This window comes from Paroedura picta, chromosome 2, assembly GCF_049243985.1.
Source record: "Paroedura picta isolate Pp20150507F chromosome 2, Ppicta_v3.0, whole genome shotgun sequence".
In the NCBI taxonomy this organism is placed as follows: Eukaryota; Metazoa; Chordata; class Lepidosauria; order Squamata; family Gekkonidae; genus Paroedura; species Paroedura picta.
The window spans coordinates 54164464-54187256 of NC_135370.1; the positions used below are offsets into that span (position 1 = coordinate 54164464).

General features: G+C 42.6%; 1 protein-coding gene across 6 annotated transcripts in view; it reads left to right on the top strand.

The window, feature by feature from the left end:
- The window catches only part of LRP1B (LDL receptor related protein 1B), a 1129178-nt gene that overhangs the window by 297331 nt on the left and 809054 nt on the right, over nucleotides 1-22793 (top strand). For all 6 annotated transcript variants that reach the window (XR_013228123.1, XM_077320173.1, XM_077320175.1 and 3 more), the window contains exon 2: nucleotides 569-691. Coding sequence is in view for 5 of the 6 variants with exons in the window: in XM_077320173.1 (XP_077176288.1) it covers nucleotides 569-691 (123 nt within the window). In the remaining variant the exon portion in view is untranslated. The remainder of the gene's footprint in view (nucleotides 1-568; nucleotides 692-22793) is intronic.

Sequence of the window (22793 nt, forward strand, 5' to 3'; positions counted from 1 at the left end):
ACCCAAAGATGTATGGTTTTGACTATAAAACACCAAGAACCTAGCTCACTGTCCCTCAGGAAGGGGTATTCCAGCCAGTGAGTGGTGGCAGCAATGGACAGGAAAAGAGGCCCCACCCAGGGAAAAGATGGAGGGCTGGAACAGGGCCCACAGGCATCTGTCAAGCTGGTGACTGGTTCTGCCACAGAACTGCTCTGCAAGAACTGCTCTAACAGAACTGTGACTAGCTGAAAGTGACCCACTGGCTGTGTGTGGAGGAGTGGGGAATCAAATCTCCAGATTAGAGGCCACTGCTCTTAACCACTACACCAAGCTAGCTCTCTAAATCTCTGGAACTGCAGTTGTCTTAGTTGTAGCTCTCATCTCTACTACTCTGGTGAATCATACTTGTAATTTTTCACCTAACTAGTTTGATAACAATCTTAAATGTAGTTGAAGTGCTGAAGAACAAGAAATTAATTCTACTTTATGTAGTTATTTTAAAGTATTATTTCATGAAGTTGACACATTAACATTTTTATTTCTAGTCACCCTGTAATCATTTAATTTTAACCATTTTTATTTACAGAAGAACACTTGTGTGACGTAGGAGAATTTCTTTGCCATGATCATGTGACCTGTGTGTCTCAGAACTGGCTCTGTGATGGAGAATCAGATTGTCCAGATGATTCGGATGAGTCTGTAGATACGTGTAAGTAAAAAAAAAGTTTCTGAATTGGAACTGTAATACTTCTGATAGTTAAGTTCAGTTATAAAGGTGGATTCTGATTCTTTAAAAACATGTTCCCAAATGGATTTTCATGGTATAGCAGGTTTCATTCACTGGAGAAATGTATACTGAAAGAACTGAGAGACGTTTCGTTCATGTCTCACTTTATAATGAAGAATATAATCCAAACATATGTTTCATATTTCCTTTCTGACCTACTAGATTAGCTACAGAGGGCAGGAGCAAAGGCAGACAAAGGGATGAAAAAAAATTAATAGTATACCAAATGTCATTTGCAACAAAAGTAAGAGGAATGCAGAGACCTCAGACGAAAATGGAAAAGGAGAAAATGAAAAAGGGGTAATAGGTGAAAGAAGCATAGTATGAAAAATGTCAGGGAAGGCTTTAATAAAACATGTTTAATCATCATAATAAAAAAAACTTGCTTCTCCTGCGGCCAAGAGCTATTGGAGACCAGAGCAGAACACTTCAGGCTTCTCCCCATCATTTCAGTCTATTGATGAGAGTATATTAAATCTTCATATCTTCTTGTTTCTTGTCTGAAGAACAAAATGAAAATTTCTGTTCTATGTCTCTAAGTGACTTTGTGTAAAAGAGGCGAGTGATCATACGGCTGGAGTTTGGGGTTGACGCAGCTGGGGGAGGAGGAAATCAACAATTAGAAGTTGATACAGCAAATTTCTTGTACCAGATGTTGGTTGATTATCTACTTCAGTTGTCAGTTTACTTCCAGATTAGTATACCTACCAGATGTATGTAAGTTTTGGAGGGTAGCCCTGTTGGTCTACAGAAAAACAGCTAGATTCTGGTCCACTAGCACTTGAGAGGCCAACCAGTTTTTCAGGAGGGTGAGCTTTCAAGACCCAAAATTCCCATCACCAGTTTTCAAGGAAGTGAAATGCTGTTTCTACTCGGTTACTTTCAGCAAGTAATTTAGCATCTTAAAATTGGAAAGTACCTACTGTGTTCACTGGAAGATAGTATAGAAATAAATAGATGGGAATAAGTAAATAGTGAAGGACCTATTTAAGAAAGCTGTCATTGTTTGCACTACAAGAAGGTTCTTGTCAAGATTAATTTTGGATTGACTGCTGTAATAGGTTTTGCGTGGGATTTCCTTTAAAGCTAATTTAGAATCGCATCATTCATACTCTGCTGCGTCCTGGGAGGACAAACATTCAACCAGTTTTTGCAATAACTGCAGAGGTTGCAAGAAAGCTTGTGGGCCACATTCAAGAGACAGTTTGTGGTTTGACTCCTGTGTACTCTAGAAACAGTCTCTTCTTATACAACGTTTCATGCTGTTTATATTGAACAGGACAGGAAGAAATAAGAAAAATAGCAGGAAGTGTACATGTGTTCTGAATGTATCAATGGCTCTTACCCCCCCCCCTCAAATGGTGCTAAAGTACCCGTTCAGAGGTATTTATTGGTTCTGAACCTACTATTTTAATGCATTTGTGTTTGTACTGTTAATGTTGCATTTTACCTATTTTTATGGAAGCTTCTAAGATTAGGAAAAATAAGCTAATTTTGTCTGTGGTTGCCCACAGAATACCTATAAGAGTCTTCTATGCTTGTGCTAACTCTAAATTCACTCTTCCCAGGTAGGAATGCCAGATGTCTGCAGGGGATGGGGGAACCCCTGCTTTGGCACCTCCCCCTGCTTTAGGGGTTTAAAAAAATGGGTGGATTCCCCAATTCCCCCACCCCAACCTTGTGGAGCCAGCATTTGTGGCTCTGCCCACAACCATTGTGCACGTTAGCTCCCCTCTACCTGAAACTTGCAGGGCTGCAAACCACCACCATCACACATTACTGCGTCCCCACCTGATACTTGCAGAACCAGCATTGGTGTGTCTGCCTGCTGCCATTGCAAGCACAGGCTCCCCCCCCCTGCCCCGAAACTTGTGGAGCCAGCTACCAGTGGGAGGGGGGGGCACAGATGCACACAACAGTGGAAGGTGGTGTCTGTGGCAAAATCACAAATGCTGGATCTGTGAGTTTCTTGGGGGGCAGGCATAAGGAATGGTGCCCACTATGGGTTTGGGGCAATGCTCTACAGTAGGCAAGAGCCTCTTGTGGCTAAGAGCCTCTTGTGGTGCAGAGTGGTAAGGCAGCAGTCATGCAGTCTGAAAGCTCTGCCCATGAGGCTGGGAGTTCGATCCCAGCAGCCGGCTCAGGGTTGACTCAGCCTTCCATCCTTCCGAGGTCGGTAAAATGAGTACCCAGCTTGCTGGGGGCAAACAGTAATGACTGGGGAAGGCACTGGCAAACCACCCCATATTGAGTCTGCCATGAAAACCCTAGAGGGCGTCGCCCCAAGGATCAGACATGACTTGGTGCTTGCACAGGGGATACCTTTATCTTTACCTCTACAGTAGGCAGAATATTGCCTCTGACAAGCTGGTATCATTTCTTTGTGACGTTGGCAAGTTGGGGAGCTCCCAACCATGCCCCAGATCCTTCCACCACCAGTCTACTTCCACCTGGCAACTGTATTCCCAGGAGAGTCATTTAGTGATTTGTGTAAAAGCTGATAAAAATGCTGATACAAACCACTTGCCCATCTTAAAGGTAAAGGTAAAGGTATCCCCTGTGCAAGCACCGAGTCATGTCTGACCCTTGGGGTGACGCCCTCTAGCGTTTTCATGGCAGACTCAATACGGGGTGGTTTGCCAGTGCCTTCCCCAGTCATGACCGTTTACCCCCCAGCAAGCTGGGTACTCATTTTACCGACCTCGGAAGGATGGAAGGCTGAGTCAACCTTGAGCCGGCTGCTGGAATCGAACTCCCAGCCTCATGGGCAAAGCTTTCAGACGGCTGCCTTACCACTCTGCGCCACAAGAGGCTCTTATTGCCCATCTTAATGGGACAGTTCATTCAACCCAAGAGAGATGTAAAGCACACTGAGATGCCATGGTTAGGGCAAACTACCCCCACCTGAAGAATAAATGCTTATTGATTTAAAAAATATATATATTGAGGGATACAGTTCTAGAAGCAGGGTTGTTCATGTTGTTCATGTGAAGGGGTGACTTCCTTCACATCTGTGCTCCATACTTTTCCAACTGCACACTTTCTCCAGGTTCTCTTTGGGAGATCTGAGCAGAAGTATATGACAACCTAAGGGATGCAGCCAAAGACTTTGGGAAGCCACTTGTTGCTGCTATCTTGAGTCCAGGAAATGCTTCAGGGTTGTTGCCAGCCAGAATGGGAGAATGGTGGCTTCATGGGGAACTATCCAGGAAGAGAAAGGTAGAAACTTCTGCAACCAGACTGCATTTATGCAAACGACAAGGTTTTCATGCCCAAGCACTCTTCCCTGTTTGGCCAGCTTTTCACTTCTCTGGACCAGCTTTGCTCTTTTTTAAGGCTATTTCTGGGCGCCTTTTCTTCTCCCCCAAGTAAGACCCCAATATTCTGCCCTCTCCCACTTAATTCACATGGTGTACATACCAGAGAATATGAAATAGGGCTATCAATATACACATTTCCTTTTCTTTCTGAGCTACACTGACTCTGGGGATTCCACTATTTACCTGTGTTTTCTCTCTCCCTCTCCAGTTGCCAAGGCACTACCATGCAGCTAACTAGGTATTGGACAAGGACTGTCTTCTCCTCCCACTTAGTCTCATTAAACTCTTTTGCATATCACATAAAAATATGGCTTGGGGCTGAGAAGCCATTTCTACCTTGAACTCATTTTGAGGTATCATCTTAGTCTCTATCTACCCCGAATTCTGTTCTCATCAATTGCCAGCCTAAAGGTAGCTCACAATGAAAGGATGGAAATGAAAGCACTCACATTTTATCTGTCTCTGGGTTCTGGTACTCAGATATATTTTACTTCTTGAAGGTTCTGTTTGGGCTACGAAGGCATGGGCAGGGCCATGGAAGAACAGGTTGGAAGAGAAGAAGGAGAGCTGGTTCTTATATGCTGCTTTTCTCTACCTGAAGGAGGCTCAAAGCAGCTTCAAAGCCTTCACTTTCCTCTCCCCACAACAGACACCCTGTGAGGTGGGTGAGGCTGAGAGAGCCCTGATATTACTGCTCGGTCAGAACAGCTTTATCAGCGCCGTGGCAAGGCCAAGGTCACCCAGCTGGCTGCATGTGGGGGAGTGCAGAATCAAAGTCCGCACTCCTAATCACTACACCAAACTGGTGTTTTAGTGGGCAGAGCTGAGAGCAGGTCTTGCGGGAACAACTTGACAGGGTAGCTTGAGACATTCCTTTTTTTTCCGAAGGCAATACCTTGAATTCACTTTGATTTAATGGGTTAAACTGAGATTATTCAAATCTTAATAGGAAAATCTGTTCCGGAATTCCTCCCTGCAGTATATTTTACCACTCTTTAATTCTGATTTAAGTGGGAGAATTTCTAAAATTAATTTAATCGTTGGATCATGCACGATATATTATAGCTTTAATTTCTTTCGGTGTACACATAGGCATTAATAAAATGCTTTAAAATGATTGACTGTATGATTGCATCACATTTCTTTTGAATCAGTGTTTTACTGATGTGCACAAATCTTCCTGTGCACTGATTATAATACCACAAGGTTTTTTGTAAGACAAGTGTAGGGGCGATTGCCTAAGTTTTCCTTTTTGCAAAGGTTTCAGCGTGTACATGTTCATCAGTAATGCAGCCAGGAAAAAATACACATAAAAAAGATATGTGAGCAAGATAAACAGAAAACTATATCAAACCTCATGTGCAAAATTTGTAAATAAAGTATAGAAGAATGAGGAAATCTCAGTGCTTCAGAGATACTGTGAGATAATGCAGAATTTCAAAATGAAGGAGATGGAGAACTTCAGAAGAATATGTAGATAGTTTTGGGTTTAGCTTTTTTGCTTTGTTTTGTTTTCAAAATGTAGAAAATGCCTTTATAGAAAATATTGTAAAGTCTCATTGCTGCATGTAGAAACTGGCTGTGTCTTTCCTTACACAGGGAAGAAACATCCTCCCTTCATATTAGTTGAAGACTGTAATATGCAGTGCTTCCATCTGTAATTGTTAATGATTTCTCATTTTCTTCTTCAATAGAGTTTGTTGGTCTGGAATTAAGTTCCCATTTTTACTTCAGAAGAAGACTTGCTTCTGACTCGTGCATCATCTAAAATTCAGATGTCTTATAAGTTTGCCACTGAGAGAAATGAAGCACTTAATTTCAGATAGGCAAATTCTACTGCATAAGAAATGAAAAGTCGTGAAAACCAGCACCATGATCCTTCATGCATCACATAATCTCCATAATTTTCTATATATTATCTAACTATTAATATTCCTTTCCAGTCCTTTTATACTTTCAGGGTTTGTTTGGGGAGGCGGATGCCACTGTATTTCACCATATAGCAGATTTATAATATTTTATCCGTCCCTTTCTCCAGTGGAGTTCAGGGTACCCGTGTTCTCTCTCCATTTTTCACAGCAGCTTCGTAACACAGGCTAGGTGAAGGATGCTTAGCTGACTGAAGATCATCCAGTGAACTTCCTAGTTGAGCATGGATTTGAATCCAGGTCTCTCCCCATTTGTAGTCCCTTACCATTACACCACACTGGCTATATGTATCCTTGCTACAGCCAGTTCCTACCAAAAGCTGATAAACATTTTTGTTTTTCTATCTATATCTAGTTATAAAATCTCCATTTAACATGTTTTCTCCCGTTACTTTCCAAAACAAAGAAACAACAAACCACTATTCTGGACAAAATACATATACAAGCCTTGCTTTTTGGAATCATAGTCTAGGATAAGATGTTTATTGCTTCAACAAGCAGGAACATTATTTCCTGCACCCAAATGCACCTGCTGATGAGAAGCAGCCGTGTTGAAGAATGAAGAGTTTAATAGGGAAACAATGATAGATTGGACTATTTCATTGGCATTGCCCTGTCTTCTTTTGATGTGTTTATGATGTATCAGTTCTCTCATGTTAAAGCACCTGCTTCTAAAGGCCATTGTTGTACTCATTTTGTCCCAAGGTCTCTCTGCCTTTGTCTCCATTTTCTGTCTTTCATAGCAGGCATTCTCTTTTCTTAGACTTTCTGAGATATTCTACACCAGTCATTTTTGTTGGTCTCTTCATTGGATGCCTACTTGCTTCTTTTCCAGTCTTTCACTGCAGCCTTTGTGCCTTTCCACAATGGGACGAGTGGGTTCCTGTTTGTTCCTGTTTCAGCCTTTTGACTGGGGAGGTACTACAGAAATATTTTCCCGGCTTTGAGGTAACAGGAAATTATGTCAGCTGGCCATGCTACCCCTGAAAGTGAGGTTCTTTAGCCAGCAAAGGTTTAAATGATCCTGTACCAACCCCTGCAGGCCCATCATTAGCCACTTTGGGAAGAGATAGTCAGCACGCCCCAAAAAGGGTAGAAACTTAAAAACAAAACAAAAAACCCCTTTCTTTCCTCTTTACTCGGAGCTAGAAATGGCAAACAAAGGGTGAGAGAGCTCTCCCTTGCCACCATTTTGAAAAACTTATCCTATGCCATGGTACTACTGAGGAGTCCTTGTGGTGGTACCGTATGGTACCTCACTACCATAGTTGGAACTCCTAATCTGCCCCATCTGCCACCCTGTCACCCGGGCATCTTATCTCCTGAATGACTTGTCGATGAGCCCAAAATGAGGCTTTGTCCTGTCCAATTCATTTTTCACTTTTTTCCGGGACTCTATACAAACACACCAATATGTTGCTTCTGACACATCCTGAAATTACAGAGGTTTTCATGTCATGCCATCCCAGTAGACCAGCCAATGACTAACAAAAGTGAGATTTTAGATATATAAATTGATTGCTCTGTGAAATGCTTTATAATTCATGATGAGTTTGTTAGGGGAAGTGGGGAATTTGAACCAGCAATTCTAATGTTCAGGATAAACATGCAATTGCTCTTTGTCCGCAGAGGACAAAGCCATCAGCTGCTGTTCTTTCACAGCCCGGGGGGAATACAAACACTTGTTCTTAAACACTGCCGTAAATGGATCAGTGCACTTTTACCCTACTGTGCTACTTTAGCAGCTATTTTTTTCCTTTCTGATTTCTAAAATGATGTTGGCTTTCCTGTTGTAGTGGGATGGGGGGGGGGGGATAGTTGCATGGTTCATAATGGATCGGTAAAGTTTTGCTGCTTTTCCATTAGCCACTTGGGAAGTGACTGGTTTTTCTCGTATTGTGGTTATTTTCAATGAATTATCACCATAAACTAATTTTCACGTGTTGCTTGCTCTTGCACTGGAAGCTGGACAAGTTACTTCAGCAGTTGAACAATGCAAAGCAAAGTTCGACCCTTGTAAGTCCATTGAAGTAGGTTGATTTAGAAGTGTATAATTCCGGTTAGATCTGCATTGAAAACCAACTAGTTAGAGTGGGCATCTGAATCAGTGTCCTGGCCAGGTACACTTTGTTTGCGGATGCTCTGAAGCTAATGAAATTAAGAAAGGATGTTGTGTTGGTGTTTTTCATTGTCACGGACAAGGTAATCTAAATCTTAGCCTTGAGCTTTAAATGTGCACATCCACAGGAACACGGCACTATTTACATAAAATAAATGGTCTGAACAAACATTCTTGCCAGTGAATAACAGTTTTAGCAAACAAAAATAACCGTTTGCTGTCTTCTTCCAAACTTGTTTTTATCTTGCGGATCTAATAGCTTTTGTTTATGTATAATATTTTTCTAAGCCCTGAAATAAAAATCAGTAAGGATCCAACACAACTCTGTGGCCTTCTGCCTGCCAGTGGTAAGCCATATAAAAATATACTGTTCATTATCCATCACTACTATGGAACATTTCTTATCAGTGATCTTTGGGTTTTGACTTCTTGCCTGTTCTGGAGATGTGAACGGTAACGATTTGCCTTTTTGTGTTGATTTCTAATTTAGAATGGAATATGTGCCAATAATCCTTTGCAATGCCAAATGTCCATATAGCACTGTTATCCATCCACATATGTATGTTCTGCCATTCTTGTTTATTCCATTAAGAACACACTTTGCTGTTTCCTGAAAAAGACAGTAATGTTCCAAACTTTTCTGGTTGTGTTTTGCATTATATTTCGGCATAATTTGGATAGTCCAAGATAGCACCATCTCATCTGTTAAGGTTTGGATGGAAACTGCCAAGGAATACATAGAGGCAGATGATAGCAAACCACCTCCAAACATTTCTTGCTTTGAAACTCTGCAAAAGCACCATAAACTGGTGGTGACTTCATGGCAAAACAGCAACAACAAAAGTGCTGAATGCCCCAAAAATTAGCATCTCAGAAGACTGACTTCTTTTCTTTAGGGTTAAGGAATAGATTATTTTAGGGAATAGACTTTTAGTCAGCCTCAGGGTATGCAACACCAGGGTTTTAAAATACTGTTTCAAAAATTATCAATATATAGTTTAAAAGTTATTTAAATTATATCAAAAGCTGCCTTCTCCTCATAATTAAAATCTTACTGAGGGAGGGTTTAGGAGGATTTTCTATTGGAGGGTGATATTCAAGTAGGGAAGCCAGCATCTTGTGGATCATAATTTCCTGGCCTCAACTGTAGGCCTGGCATAACAGCTCTATCTTGTAGGTCTTCCAGAGTTGTTTGAGATTCCAGAGGGCCTTGGTCTCACCAGGAAGAGCATTCCATCAGTCCAGGGCCTGGGGCCAAAAAAGCCCTAGCCCTGGTGAAGACCAGTTTTATTTCTTTGGTGCTGGGAACCCTGAATAAATTGTGATTGCTTGATTTTAAAGCTCTTTTGGGTAGGGCATAACAGAAGAGGCAGTCCCTTAGATACAGGGGTCCCAGACCATTGAGGGCTTTGAAAGTAATGTCAAAATTTTGAACCTGATTTGGTCTCCAATATGGAGCCAATGCAGCTGGAAAAGCATTGGTGAGATGCATGCTCACCATGAGCTATAGCATTCTGGACCAGTTGGAGTTTCCAGAGCAACTTCAAGGGCAGCCTCACATAGAGTGAGTTACAGAAGTCTAACCTGGAGGTGACCTTTGTATGGATCACAGTGGCTGTCAGGTGCTGAGAGGAAGGGTGTAAGTTGTTATGCCTTACAGAGGTAGTATGACAACTGGTGGGTGACATTTGTGCCTGGGGCCGCTATAGATAAGGTGGCATCCAGGATCACACTCAGGCTCTGACAATGGTTGAAGGTTTTAAGTGGAGCTTGTGAAGCACTAGGAGTTTTACTACCTCCACCCCCCCCCCCCCCATGCATGCTGGCGCAGGGAAAAGTCTTAGCTGGATTTAACTTCAGCTGACTCCACTTGAGCCAGTACCCCACAGCTTTGAGACATTTGGCCAGGGAGTCTGGGGGTGAAAACAAATGACTGTCTATCACCTGAAATAGCTGTGTTTCATCAGCTTACCGGTGTGGCAACTCAGACCAAAATCCTGGACCAGCAGTGTGAGGGGGAACATGTGGATGTTAAGTAACACTGGGGAGAATATAGTTCCCTCTGAGACCCCATATATTAGGCTCTGTCATTGGAAGGTTCTCTCCCCTAGACTCGCCCTCTGTCCCCTACCTTGGAGAAAGGATTGTAGCCAGTGAAGGGCAGCATCCTGAACCCTTACTTTGGCTAGGTGGTGATCTAATAGCTCATAATCTACTGTGTTGAAAGCTGCTGTGAGATCCAACAGCAACATTAGTGCTGAGCCACCTAGAGGGTGACCAGAGCCATTTCCATCCTGCGGCCAGGTCGGAAGCCAGGCTGGAATGGGTTAAGAGTCAATGTCTGTCCCAGAAAACTCAGTAGCTGTTTTGCAACTGCATGCTCAACCTCCCTATTCAGAAATAGCAAATGCAAAACTGGGCAGTAGTTGGCTGGGTTGGCTGGATCCAGCGTTATTTTCTTCAAAAGCAGCTTCCTTTCAGCAATACCCATTGTTAACCAACCAGATGCTGACTCACTCATTCTCCTTTACTCAAAAACTGCCCATCAGTGTGATTAGCTCCAGAAGGTGGGTGAAGTTTTGACCCAAGCTGACCATGGCCTCCTTCAAATTTTCCAGGAAAGCCCCTGATGCCAGGGACATGTTGATAATCTCCCGGAGAGGGACCCAGGTCTTCTCACTTAAGGCTGCTTGGAAGACACTTGGCCAGGTCTTCCAGGCAAACACCCAGCTGTATCAGGCTCAATGTTGAAGCCGTTTGAAGCCAGGAGTTGAGGATATTATAGTATCTGTTATTGACAGGAATTTCCAGGATCTCTTATTTTTGATAAATTTCCTGTGTAGATTTGTTTGTGGATACTGTGCCTAAGGCCATGGAGAGTCTAGTGTCCTGACTTCCTCACTCGGGTACTGCATCAATGGAGTGGGGCTTTTGTTACCTCACAGAACTGGGGCCTGTTCATAGGAACCTTAAGTAAATAGCTTGGGTCAAAACTCCACCCACCTTCTGGAGCCAATCACACTGATGGGCAGTTATTGAGTAAAGGAGAATAAGTGAATCAGCATCTGGTTGGTTAACAAATGGGTATTGCTGAAAGGGAGCTGACCTCCAGGGCATTTTCTCCTTTGTCAACTAGCACTTCAAAGGTGGGCAGGGAGGAATGGAGTGGGCATGCCAGTATGCAATATCACTTTCAGCAGAAATCAGAACCGATATCATGATATCTGTGTTTGCCCAAAACTCTATTGTTCGGCAAATCCTAGAGCATCACTCTTGGTGTCATGACATAATTTCCATTTTTTTCACCATCAGTGACTTTGTGTGACTGTGTGATATTGCTTCATCTGTCCTCACCCCCTTCCCCCCCAATTCTCCCAGGTTTGCCAGGCAGCTCAGAAGTCAGGTCTACATGAGAGATTTAATAACCATTCCCTGATTTTTGGCTTCTTTTTTGTAACTTTGTAGTGTATATATATACCAGACATACAATATTGCTGGAAAATCTAATTAGCTATTCCATAATAGTACAAGCCTGTTCAGTGTCAAAAGTTGAAAGTCACAAGAATCCAGAGCTTAAATGCAAAAAACTCAAAGTTAATTATCAAGGATTATTCCAGTTCCTTCAGGTGAGGAGCCAAAAAATACTTGCATTGGAAATGATGCTGGCTTCCTAAAGCTAGAATTTACGTTCCTGTTTCCATTTTTTATGAGAAATGTTCAACCACACCAAATCTGCATCTTCCCACTGGATTATTGTACTTCATATTCTTTTTGTGAATTTGTATAAAATGCAATTTGGCTGGTCTGTAAAAGGCTAAATTTATTTTCACTGCAGATGCTTAGTAAAAGTGTTACGATCCACATAGGTACACTTAAGCATCAGCTTTCTGCTGGCCTTTCACAAGAAGCTGAATTTCACCCTGGAGTGTTAAACCCCCTTTGCAATCACAAATAAATCAAGATTTGAAAACATCATTTCCCCCATGCCCTTCTTTGATAAGAGAAAGATATGGTGATAACCTCCCCCAGTGCTAAATTGCCTATTGCACAGAGAAGTATTGCGGATCCCTGAACAAAGGCTAGAATTGTGCAGATACAGGTCTCTGTGACTCGGCAGGTATGCTGGTTCCCTACAATTTATCAGTCTTTGGGAATAAAATGTGAAGCTGCACATTTGGAAAAGAAGGATTTAGACGGCCTTATTTTGCATCACCAGCAAAGTATGGCCACAGGGGAATGTCAGCTTTTCTTCCACTTTAGCCATGGTTAATTATTTTATGCCTCTTTTGTTTCCAGATCAGGTTTGGAGAAAGGAAGTTAATTTAACTGAAAGCTGATGGCAGCGGTTCGCTTACTTAAATTCAATGCGAACTACTACTTGCCATGCCAGAGAAGAATATGGCCCCTGAAGTATAGTGCCTGATGCCCAAATGTCAGGAATAATTATATCACATTAAGGAATAATTGCTAGCTAAATTGCACTTTCTATGCTAGCCTTTTAAATGGTGTGCCTACTCAGAAGGAAGCAACTTGAGCTTCCACAACTTAAAAGAGAGGAAGGAGTAAATAAATCTTTTGAAAAAATATTTACAAAAAAATTATATCTACTGATATACTGGTTTTTTTTTAATATCGCTCAGGGCAATTTTATTTTCTTATGATTCAGCTATCAATTACCCTTAGAACCATAATTCGTGCTGTGTTATATCAATTCCAACTATAGAACCTTAACAGCACAGTAGAGGGAAACAGGGCTGTTCATGATTTTTTTTAAACCTCCAAGGGACCCATTCTTGTTTTTCCTCAGAGTATTAAGCATTTATTCAAATAAATGACTTCTCTGGGCTTTTATCCATTTTGACTTTTTTCTGTTATGCTCCTGTTATGGTTTATTTCCCTTAGCGTTCCCCCCTTTGTTCAATAATGCTAGCCACTTGTTTACAGATTCCTGTAGAAGGGGTTATGAGGAAAAGCTGGTAGTGGAGGAAAACCAAACCATTCTTCAAGCCTTTTTTTTTTTTTTTTGTGACTGTAAGGAGTGCTCCTGACACAAAAGGCTAATAACCAGGCCATGGCTGAAATAGCCAGATACTGTTGGCTGAGCAAGCATCACTGTTTCTGGGAAACCATCATTAGCCAGGAACGAAATTTCCAACCCAAGTCCTAGAAAAGAGTGTCAATCCAGAAGTCCCATTTCACACACCCCAGAGTGTGGAAGGTGGCCAAAGTACTGTTTGGAGTACCTGTTGGCTTGTGCACTGACCTCATAGGATCCCCCTTTATCTCATTCCCAGCACCCACTGTGCATTTTTGCTTTGTCCTGGCTTTAAAAGCTATGTGCTCACCTCCAAACTGTACTGATAGCTACATCACTGCAGCATGCCTCCCACAGTTTTGGGGGCTTTTAATGCCAGTTTCTGGCAACACTGTCCTTAGACTATAAGGATAGACCCCCATGTTTCTATATTGCAGAGACTGAAATATCACTGAAGTAGGGTAATGCAGATGGGTAGTGCTAGATGGTGGGCATTGCAGAATGAAAAGACTTATCATGTGAGAAAACCCTACGTCCATTTTGCAGAAAGCAAATGACATAATATGACTCCTTTAAAAAAAAAATCTGGGAAATCTTTGTGGGACTTCTTCAGATTTTCATGCAGCCTTTGGATGCTGAGAATAACTTCCAGATGCCACGTGGGAGGTTATGGTTGAATTGTTGCAGTAGTGCCACACATAGCAAAGCATCTTCTAGTGATGAGTGAGAGTACAGTTAAATCTATCTTTAACCTTCAGTAGCCACAGCTGCTGCATACAAAGATGAGGCTTGCTCAAATGCATTGTGGAAGATATGCCAATGATTCCCCCCCCCCCCCCCAAGTATAATAGACTTACATCTCCCATCATCTTGGGATACTCAGTCTGGCAAGCTTACTCTGGAAAGCCATTAGAAGCCAATGGAATTGTTTGTTGCAACCTTTACAATGCTTTTGGTGCCTGAGCAATCAATTCTTCCTCCACAAGACATTTTATTCCAATTAATCTAAATGGGATTGCCTGGCTCCTGTTTTATGTTTCCTTTATTCTAAATTGATTGGAACACAAGTAGCCTGACTGTGTCTAAATAATCATCTTAGTAGCATTGACCTCAAGCTCTTAAAAAAGCCAAACTAGTTTGCACTGACTAGGGGGGAGGACTTTTGCTGAATCTTTATTGCTATGTACAAAGTGTCAGAAGATTTTAATCATGTGATTGAAGCAGTTACCCTCTTCAATAGACTTAGAAGGATGTAACTTCTTCTAAGATTGCACTGGGAACCATTTAGCTCTCTCCAAATGTAGGACTACTCTCACTGTGGCTACTCAGCAACCCTTAAGCTGAAAGCAGCTGTTGGTTTGGTTATGGCTATCTGGTTAAGCTGTTACATAAAGAGTTTTGTTCCTCTAATTCCAACTAAAACTTCCAGGAGAGAATAAAGGAGTGTTCTTTATAACTTGCCATCCCCCTTGTGAAACTTGAGTGCTGCCGCAGAAATAAAGATTCCTCCCCCTTCCATTCTCTTTGTACTCTCCCTTTCCTTTTCCACTTGAATCCTTTGAAACTCAACATCAAGAAAACAAAGATCATGGCATCCGGCCCTCTCAGTTCCTGGCAAAAAGATGGGGAAGTAATGGAGGTAGTGACAGCTTTTATTTTCCTGGGCTCCAAGATCACTGCAGATGGGGACTGCAGCAAAGAAATTAAAAGACGCTTGCTCCTAGGGAGGAAAGCTATGGCAAATCTAGACAGCATTATAAAAAATAAGAGACATCCCCCTGCCAACAAAAGTGCGGCTAGTCAAGGATATGGTCTTTCCAGTTGCCGTTTATGGCTGTGAAAGTTGGACCATAAGGAAGGCCAAGTGTCAAAGAATTGAGTCTTTTGAACTCTGGCGCTGGAGAAGACTCTTGTGAGTCCCTTGGACTGCAAGGCGAACAAAACGGTCAGTCCTAGAGGAGATCAGCCCTGACTGCTTCTTAGAAGGCCAGATCCTGAAGATGAGATGGCCACTTCATGAGAAGGAAGGACTTCATAGAATCATAGAATAACAGAGTTGTTCCCTCCTTGCAGTGGTCCTGCACAATGCAGGACACTCACAACCCTATTGCTCGTCCACTGTAACTTGCTACCCCCTTGAACCTTCACAGAATCAGCCATAATGGCTATCTAGCCTCTGTTTAAACATTTCCAAAGATGAACCCATTACCTCCCGAGGACAACTGGCTCTGAATGGCAAGTCCGTTTACGTATTTATTTACTTCCTTTATTGCTTCCATTTCTTTTTGAGACTCAAGCTAAATCACAAGTTAACCCAGTGCAATAAAAACAAGGCATTATAGAGAACTAGCCAAATAAGAGATTGCCCCAGTACAGACAATAAAACAGTCTTGACCAATTGGGGATCAATGCACTGAAAATAATATATTACATACAGATTACAAAGTTAGAGGGCATTTTTAAATGCACACAATAAATTCATAAACATTAATTGGCTTAGCTATGATTCTTTTCACAAATGTCCTCTTGAATAGTTCTGTGCAACAACAGAAATGTGGAAACATCCCTGGCTTCTCTTTTCTCTAGTCTGTCAATAATAGAAGTGTGAGAGTCTTCCTGACCCTGTAAGGGTCCACCAGCTAGGGGCCACAAGAGAGAACTGGCAGGGACAGGTAGTCATTGATTTGCAGGGTGGCATGTTCAGAAGATTTTGTTCTGACAAGCGGAATAGTCTCAGCGGAGCATATCAGGAGAGCCAGTCCTATAAATGTGTGTCTTAGGCCCTGAAGAGCTTTATACATGAATAACCAGTATTGTGAATTGTTCCTGGAAACTAATTGGTCACCAATGCGACTCATCCCAAAGAGCAAACTATTTCATAAGACCGAACGGTTATTACAAAAACAGAGTTCCCTTTTCTGAATCAAGTACAGTATTTGCTGGTGTATAAGACTACTTTTCCCCTCTGAAAAACATGCCTCCAAGTGGGGGGGTCGTCCTATACGCCGGGTGCACTTCAGTACTGTAATGTAATGTAACAAACTCTATATTTAGAGTGGAAATGTTGGGGAGTCGTCTTATACGCCCAGTTGACTTATACGCCGGCAAATACGGTATATGTGGTAGCTTTTCACGTGAAATCTTATACTTCAGTATTTTTGGTTGCTAATGCGTATATGTACATGAGTAGCCATGTCTTCCTGTTATATGTAGGAAACTTAGGAGCCCTGGCCCTTGCCAGATCTCCACGAGGAACTAAAGTCTCATCAGCATTTGAATTAAATGATCTAGGTACAGAAGGTAATAAGTGGGGATGCCCCTAACTGGAAGCATGATAGGGGATGGAGACTCTTTCGGGTAGAGAAAGGCGGCATATAAGAACCAACTTTTCTTCTTATAAATATTGCTTTTAACTATACAAAATAAGTATCATTAAAACATGTTTCAAAGGGCATAGGAAAGTTGTTTCCAATGACTGGTTTGACTTTGTTGGCACAAAGGGATAATTGCAACATTTGCAACAGATAGATTTTACAAATGACAATAATATTTTGTGGCAAAATGTTCTGTTGAGAGGCTGTTGCTCGAGATAATGCCATTTCACCTTGGTCCTCAGCTGTGGTGCAGCCCATTACAAATGCTCTTATTATAATAATGACATGTTTGGCCTTTAGACGTTGCACTGTAAAGAATGCAGTCTATTTAAATAATAGTTGGATGTTATTCTTTATTCAGTACATGGAGATGTGTTAAAGTGTAATGACTGTTTTTCCTCTCAAAATTACTGATGAGATAAATTGTCATTCACAAGCAGATGGCTTTCCCAAAGAAATGTGAATTTGCGCTTTTTTAAATGAAACATCACTGCAGTTAAAAAATAAGGATTTAGAGGTTTCATGAGGTATAAAGTACAAAGAAAAATTGGCCAGTGAAAAGGTGTTTTGTGTGGGCAGGTAAATAATACAAAACAAAGAATACATGAAGCACTTATATCTGTGGAGACTGTTGCATATCTTTCTATTCAGTAACAGATTCAAATAAAATACAATTTAGTATTTTCAGTAATGTACCTGAAGATGTGTGAAAAGAAAAAGTTCAGATGACTCTTTAGAATTCAATTTATTCATATGTGGCCACTCTAAAATTATTGATTTGGGTTTGCAAGTGAAGTTTACTCTGCATGGAAGGCAAGAATTTAAGGCTTCTAAATGTATTTATTCATAGAGTGCGACTGTACTTCTAGGGGATCTCAGTGCAATCCTAAACAGGATTGCAGCCCTCTACACCCTTTCCTTTCAATTGACTTTGAAGGATATGTCTGTTGACAATTGCATTGTCAGTGTTTTTTTTTAAAGTATTAATCACCACCTTCTGGACATTTATTTATTTAAAATATATATTGTTGCCTTTTCACCTGATCAGGGTTCACAAGGCAACAGTGTAATGAGAGTTTCGATGATATCATACTACTCCCTTTAGTATTTTTCTGCCATCAGTTTTTTAAATGATTTTGGCTGATCCTGCATTGAGCCTGTGGTCCTTTTCCAACTCTATGATTGCCTATGCAAGGGTATATGCTTGCATCGTAAATAAGGTTTCTTGACCCTTACATTTGATGAAGACATGGCCACAGCTTTATTTATGAATGAGCTTGTCACAGCATGGGGAGGAGATTTGTCCTCATGTGCCCAGCCGACCGCAAGAATCAGATAGCAAGCCTCCAGGTCCACTGGGCACCTCAAAGGCCTGCTATCCCATGAGAGGTGACTACTGGAGGAGCCTGCTGGCTGTCAGCCTCTGCCGGGTTTCCCCAGCCACCTGGAAATGCGAGCCACATCCTGGCCCACATCCTCACAGTTCCTTACAGGAGCATCCACACCTTGGGGAGGCCAGTGTGCAAGTTTGACCATCCCCCCAACACTCATGCTTAAACCCACCACTGAGCCCAGAGTTCCTGCCAACGCTCAGCCTGCAGCAATTCCAACATTGCTGTTCATGGATCATCTAACCAAGTATCCATCCCCCAATTGGACAAGTGCACCCCGTCTTCCCTGAATAGGGCTCTCTGTCTATAGATAATGTCTGGATGCTGAATAACCCCACCCCCACTGCTTGCTATATACTGGGCAACCACCTTATTAGATCTGGCGAAATTGCTCCTTGCCAAATGTGCTATTCAAGAAGACATGACCATAGAATGATGACCTTGAACAGCAGATTCTCTACTTGTTATAAGTCCTGTATAATGGATGGTCTTAGAAAGACACCGGCCAGGCATCTCCAGGATGTCGTTCTCACCCAGCTGCAATATTAAAAGGTCTGGTGACCACAACGACTGCACATCTGTGGATAACATTCTCAGTAATGATGACCATTGCATGCCGCACTGGCCCAACCATGCAATCCAAACAAAACTGTCCAGCCCCAGGCATTCTCACCAACTGGATCTTGCAGCATAGCATGAAGCCCAGTACACAATGCTGTGACCGATTACAAAGATGGCTGGCATTGGCAGCATCAATCCTGAAATTCAAAAGTTAGATAAGAATGGCTGGCTTGACATATGGCTTGTATGTTGAAGAACGCCACCTGCCCACTGACTTAAGCACCTCTGCTGTTGAGCCACCCATAGCCACCTGAGTTGTCACCCTGATTCTAAAGGAATGAATCCCAAATTGCTAAGCAGGTAAGCCCAATTACATCCAGCACACACTCAGTACTGCCACAAATTGATAGCGTGATAGGCACTTCCCATCTGCATGTATAAAGAGCGGCCCCTGGACTTCAGGACATACCTTCAGATAAGCCTGGAGACCAGTGGTCCCCAATCTTTTTATCACCGGGGACCACTCAGTGCCTTTTACTGAGGCCTGGTGGGGGGGGTAGTTTACTCCTCTACTCTCAACCACTCCCTAACGCTCTCTGATCGCTATGGTAATGTTTAAACATCCCTTCAAAATAAGATACAGACACACCACAACAATGAAGTGTGTTGTAAAGGGCTGGGGGGGATTTAGTAAAGGGCCCGGGGGGGGGGAGAAGGTGTCCTTCGGGGCCCACTTCCAATAAGTCGAAGGACCACATGTGGTCTGCAGCCCACAGGTTGGGGATCGCTACTGTAGACTACACATGGGACGGGGGAGTTCTCCTTCCCTTGACCATAACACAATTGGATAGCTAGTGTTCTATCCCCTTGGTCTGATCGGGAAGTCACCAGGACTTCACTGTTTGCGTGCATGGGACATGTTTTGCAGAGAAAGAAATGTTATTTTCCAAACAAATGTGTATGAGCACATAGACAAGCTGCATCACTCTTTGTGATTGACTGAATTGCCTGTTTATTATTCCTTAGTACAGACTGGTTATCACCAGAAGAGCATCTTACAGTTTTTAAACAACTCAGGAGCTGTCTCAGGAGCTGACTGCTAGCTCCGCCCTCTGCTGAGTAGGCCTTTGTGCTATAAAAGGCTCTTGCCAACAAAACCCAAAAGTCTCCTGGGGTCTGGATTAAACCATAATACTCTGTAAGGAGCCAAGAACAAGAGCTAGAGGCCTCTGTCCACATACCAAGATACCCCAAAATAGCATCCCAAAAAAACAGAAATCCTCTGGATGAACTGGCAGCAAACTGTATATCACATTTTGCTAATAGCACCCTTTCCCACATGTTCGAATTATTTCTACTGTATGACCTAGAGAAGCATAATGCATCAAGCATAGCTCAGGCGCAATAGTGTAATTGATTGATAGCCCCTTGGGAGAAGTGTTGTATCATCCCATACTGTCCTGGGGTGTTCTTCAGGACCACCCCCAAGGGAGACACCTGCAAAGTGGGAAGGATGGGGGACCTGCCATTCTATCTGCTACAGGCTCCTTTGCTATCTTTGCTGCTAGGATTTCTGGCAATTGGGATGCTGACTAGGGTTTGGCGGTTTGGCCGCTGAAGTGGCCATTCTAGCCCGAAGCAGCCAGCACCACACATGTGGGAGGGGGGGCTCCGGCGCCGGCATGCCAGTTGGTGCATGCATGCAGGCACAGAGTTCTCTGCCTGCGTCCGTGCACCAGCATCGGCACCGCCCCCCCCCCATGCTGCAGCACTGGCTGCTGCTTCGGACTGGAACAGCTGGTTCAGCGGCCGAAACGCCCAACCCTAATGCTGATTTTAGATCGCCACTGAACGTGGCAACTCTGGGGCCTTTGAGGGGAATATGGAAACCACTTGATAAAGCCTGTTGTTTGTTTGGGTAGCTGTGCAAGATTGTGAGTAATGCTTTGAGACGGATAGGTGTGTCCGCCAGTGAAAACAGCTATGGTGGGGCCTCAAATTTCTTTTTTCCCTCCCACCGAGCCTAACCCATCCCCTCTTTTGGAGTAGGGCTGGCCCCCTCTAAAAGGGAGTTGGCTTTCAGCTGGTTTTAGAGTGTGTGGCCCATCACATTTCAACACAGCTGTAATCAAACTAGGCTTATTGGCATCTATCTCTATTAAATTCCCAACATACCCTTCAGCCTTCTCTTTTGCTAACTTGATGTTGCTTGCCAACTTGATGTCGCTTGTCCTGCTTCCCCCTTCTCCCATACAGCCCTACCTTTACAATCCAGGCATCATGGTTCTTTAAATCCCAGTATGCCTGAACGTTGCCAGAGGCCTGTTCCCTTGTAATTCTATCATAAGTAATGGCTGCAGAAACCTCTGCTAGCGCCTTGGCCTCTAAAACATTGGTTGGGTGTCTCCCGAGCTGCCATGCTCTCTCAGGATATGCCACCACCACCACCACCAGGCAGAAGTATTCAAGATACCTCTTCAAGTTTATAAAATGTGATCCCGTTAGGATGCCTCCTTATTTCTTTTACCCTGTCCTTGGCCCATCTACTTTTGGCCGTACCATCTCGAAAGCATGTACAAAATAGCCATCCAAAGCCCGTTCCCTTAACTTTCTAGCCAGGTGTGTTCCTGGTGTGTTATCCACATCAGAAAATCCTATTGGAGGCATCCTAGGAACCCCAACTCTATCACCTTTTTCATAATTTGGTATGGCTGCCTCCCTATGGGCAATCAACCAAATGCTCCTTGGAGCCTATATGTGCCATCCCTTTGCCCTTCAGTTGTTTTGTCTTCTGATGAGAAAGACTCACCTGATGCGCTTGTTCCTTGACTCGTACTCTGCTTTCTAGATCTTCCCACTCCTTCACTTGTTTGACCCTCTAGATGCGCCCTGCTGACCCCGCATTTGTTGTGGTCCTAACTCCTGATCATTCACCCCGCTTCCCAGCTGCCCCTGTTCAACCCCTGAGGCTCATGTTCGCGAAGTGCCACTGCTGTTGCCATGCTGTGGTGCCACATAAGGACAATACTCCCTATGAGCACCTGCATCTTGGGGCACAACTAACATCATTCCTAATTGCTATTTCCCATCTGGGGATACTGAACCCCCATTGGTACTAGGAGCTGCCCTTGCCAGTAGCTATGACCTCTCCACTGACAAGTTGGCGGGACCATGTCCTGCCATCTGAGGTATCCTGGAGGCAACTGCCATGCCCCCTGATGGGCCTCTGGTGCTTCCTGATGATCTGTCTCTTTTTTTCTTTGCACAAAATTGTCTCCCTTCTCCTGAGCATACTTTTAAAACCAGAACAAATAAGAGGTTCAAGGGTAAGGTAAGTTTCAAGGCAAATATGCTCATCTTAAACAGTAGATATTTAACAGCCTTCCTGGTCAGTTGCTGCAACTGATCTTCTTTAATTGCAAATACAATATTTTTATACTCAGCATAAAATGTCTACATAGCAGTCACTTTCAGATTCACTGCCTTCCCCTTGTTTTTTTGTATTGCTTTACATCTCATCTTTCCATGCACTTAAAATTAGTAGCCTTAGAATTTTTATGATACAATTTTCATAAAGAGCTAAGGGAGGGGGATCTAGTGGAGGAATTCTAAGCAGCTCATTAATGTAATATATCTAAAAAGTAGCGATGTAAAATAGGTGCTTCTGGAGTATGTCTAAAGATAGAAACATTGGTGCTTCATATAATAAATATTCAAGCAGTTGTTGGATGGGAAGGTGAAGGACAGAATATAATAAAACTTATAATGTGTTTTGTATGCTAAAACATACTAATCTAAGCTAAATTGTAAAAGCCCAGTGTCCATTACCAGTTCATCACAATGGAAGTATGGTAGAGATAAATTCATTAATTTGGGTTTTGGGAAAGGAACTGCTTATTAGGAGACTGTTCACAATACTTAGAGAGACACATTGGTTTGGCATTTAGCCATACTTCTGTCCAAGCAATGAAGTACCCAAGAGCCACAGCTGATATGGCTCTCGACATACATTTATACCTACATACAGCACATTTGTATATACAGCACATGTTTTAGTACTGCCTAATTAAACAACATATTTATTTTAAAATAGCTTTGAACAAAAATCTTCCAAAGCAGTTCACAAGCAAATCAATTCTATACAAATTTAAAATTAGCATGAAATTACAAAGAGCACACTAAATATAAAACTGAGACCAGCAGTGTGGAAAGCAATTTAGAAATAAATCTCAGTGAAAGCCTTTGCTAGAATACAAATTTCATGCTAAATGTCTTTCAGAGCATGACTCCTTTTGT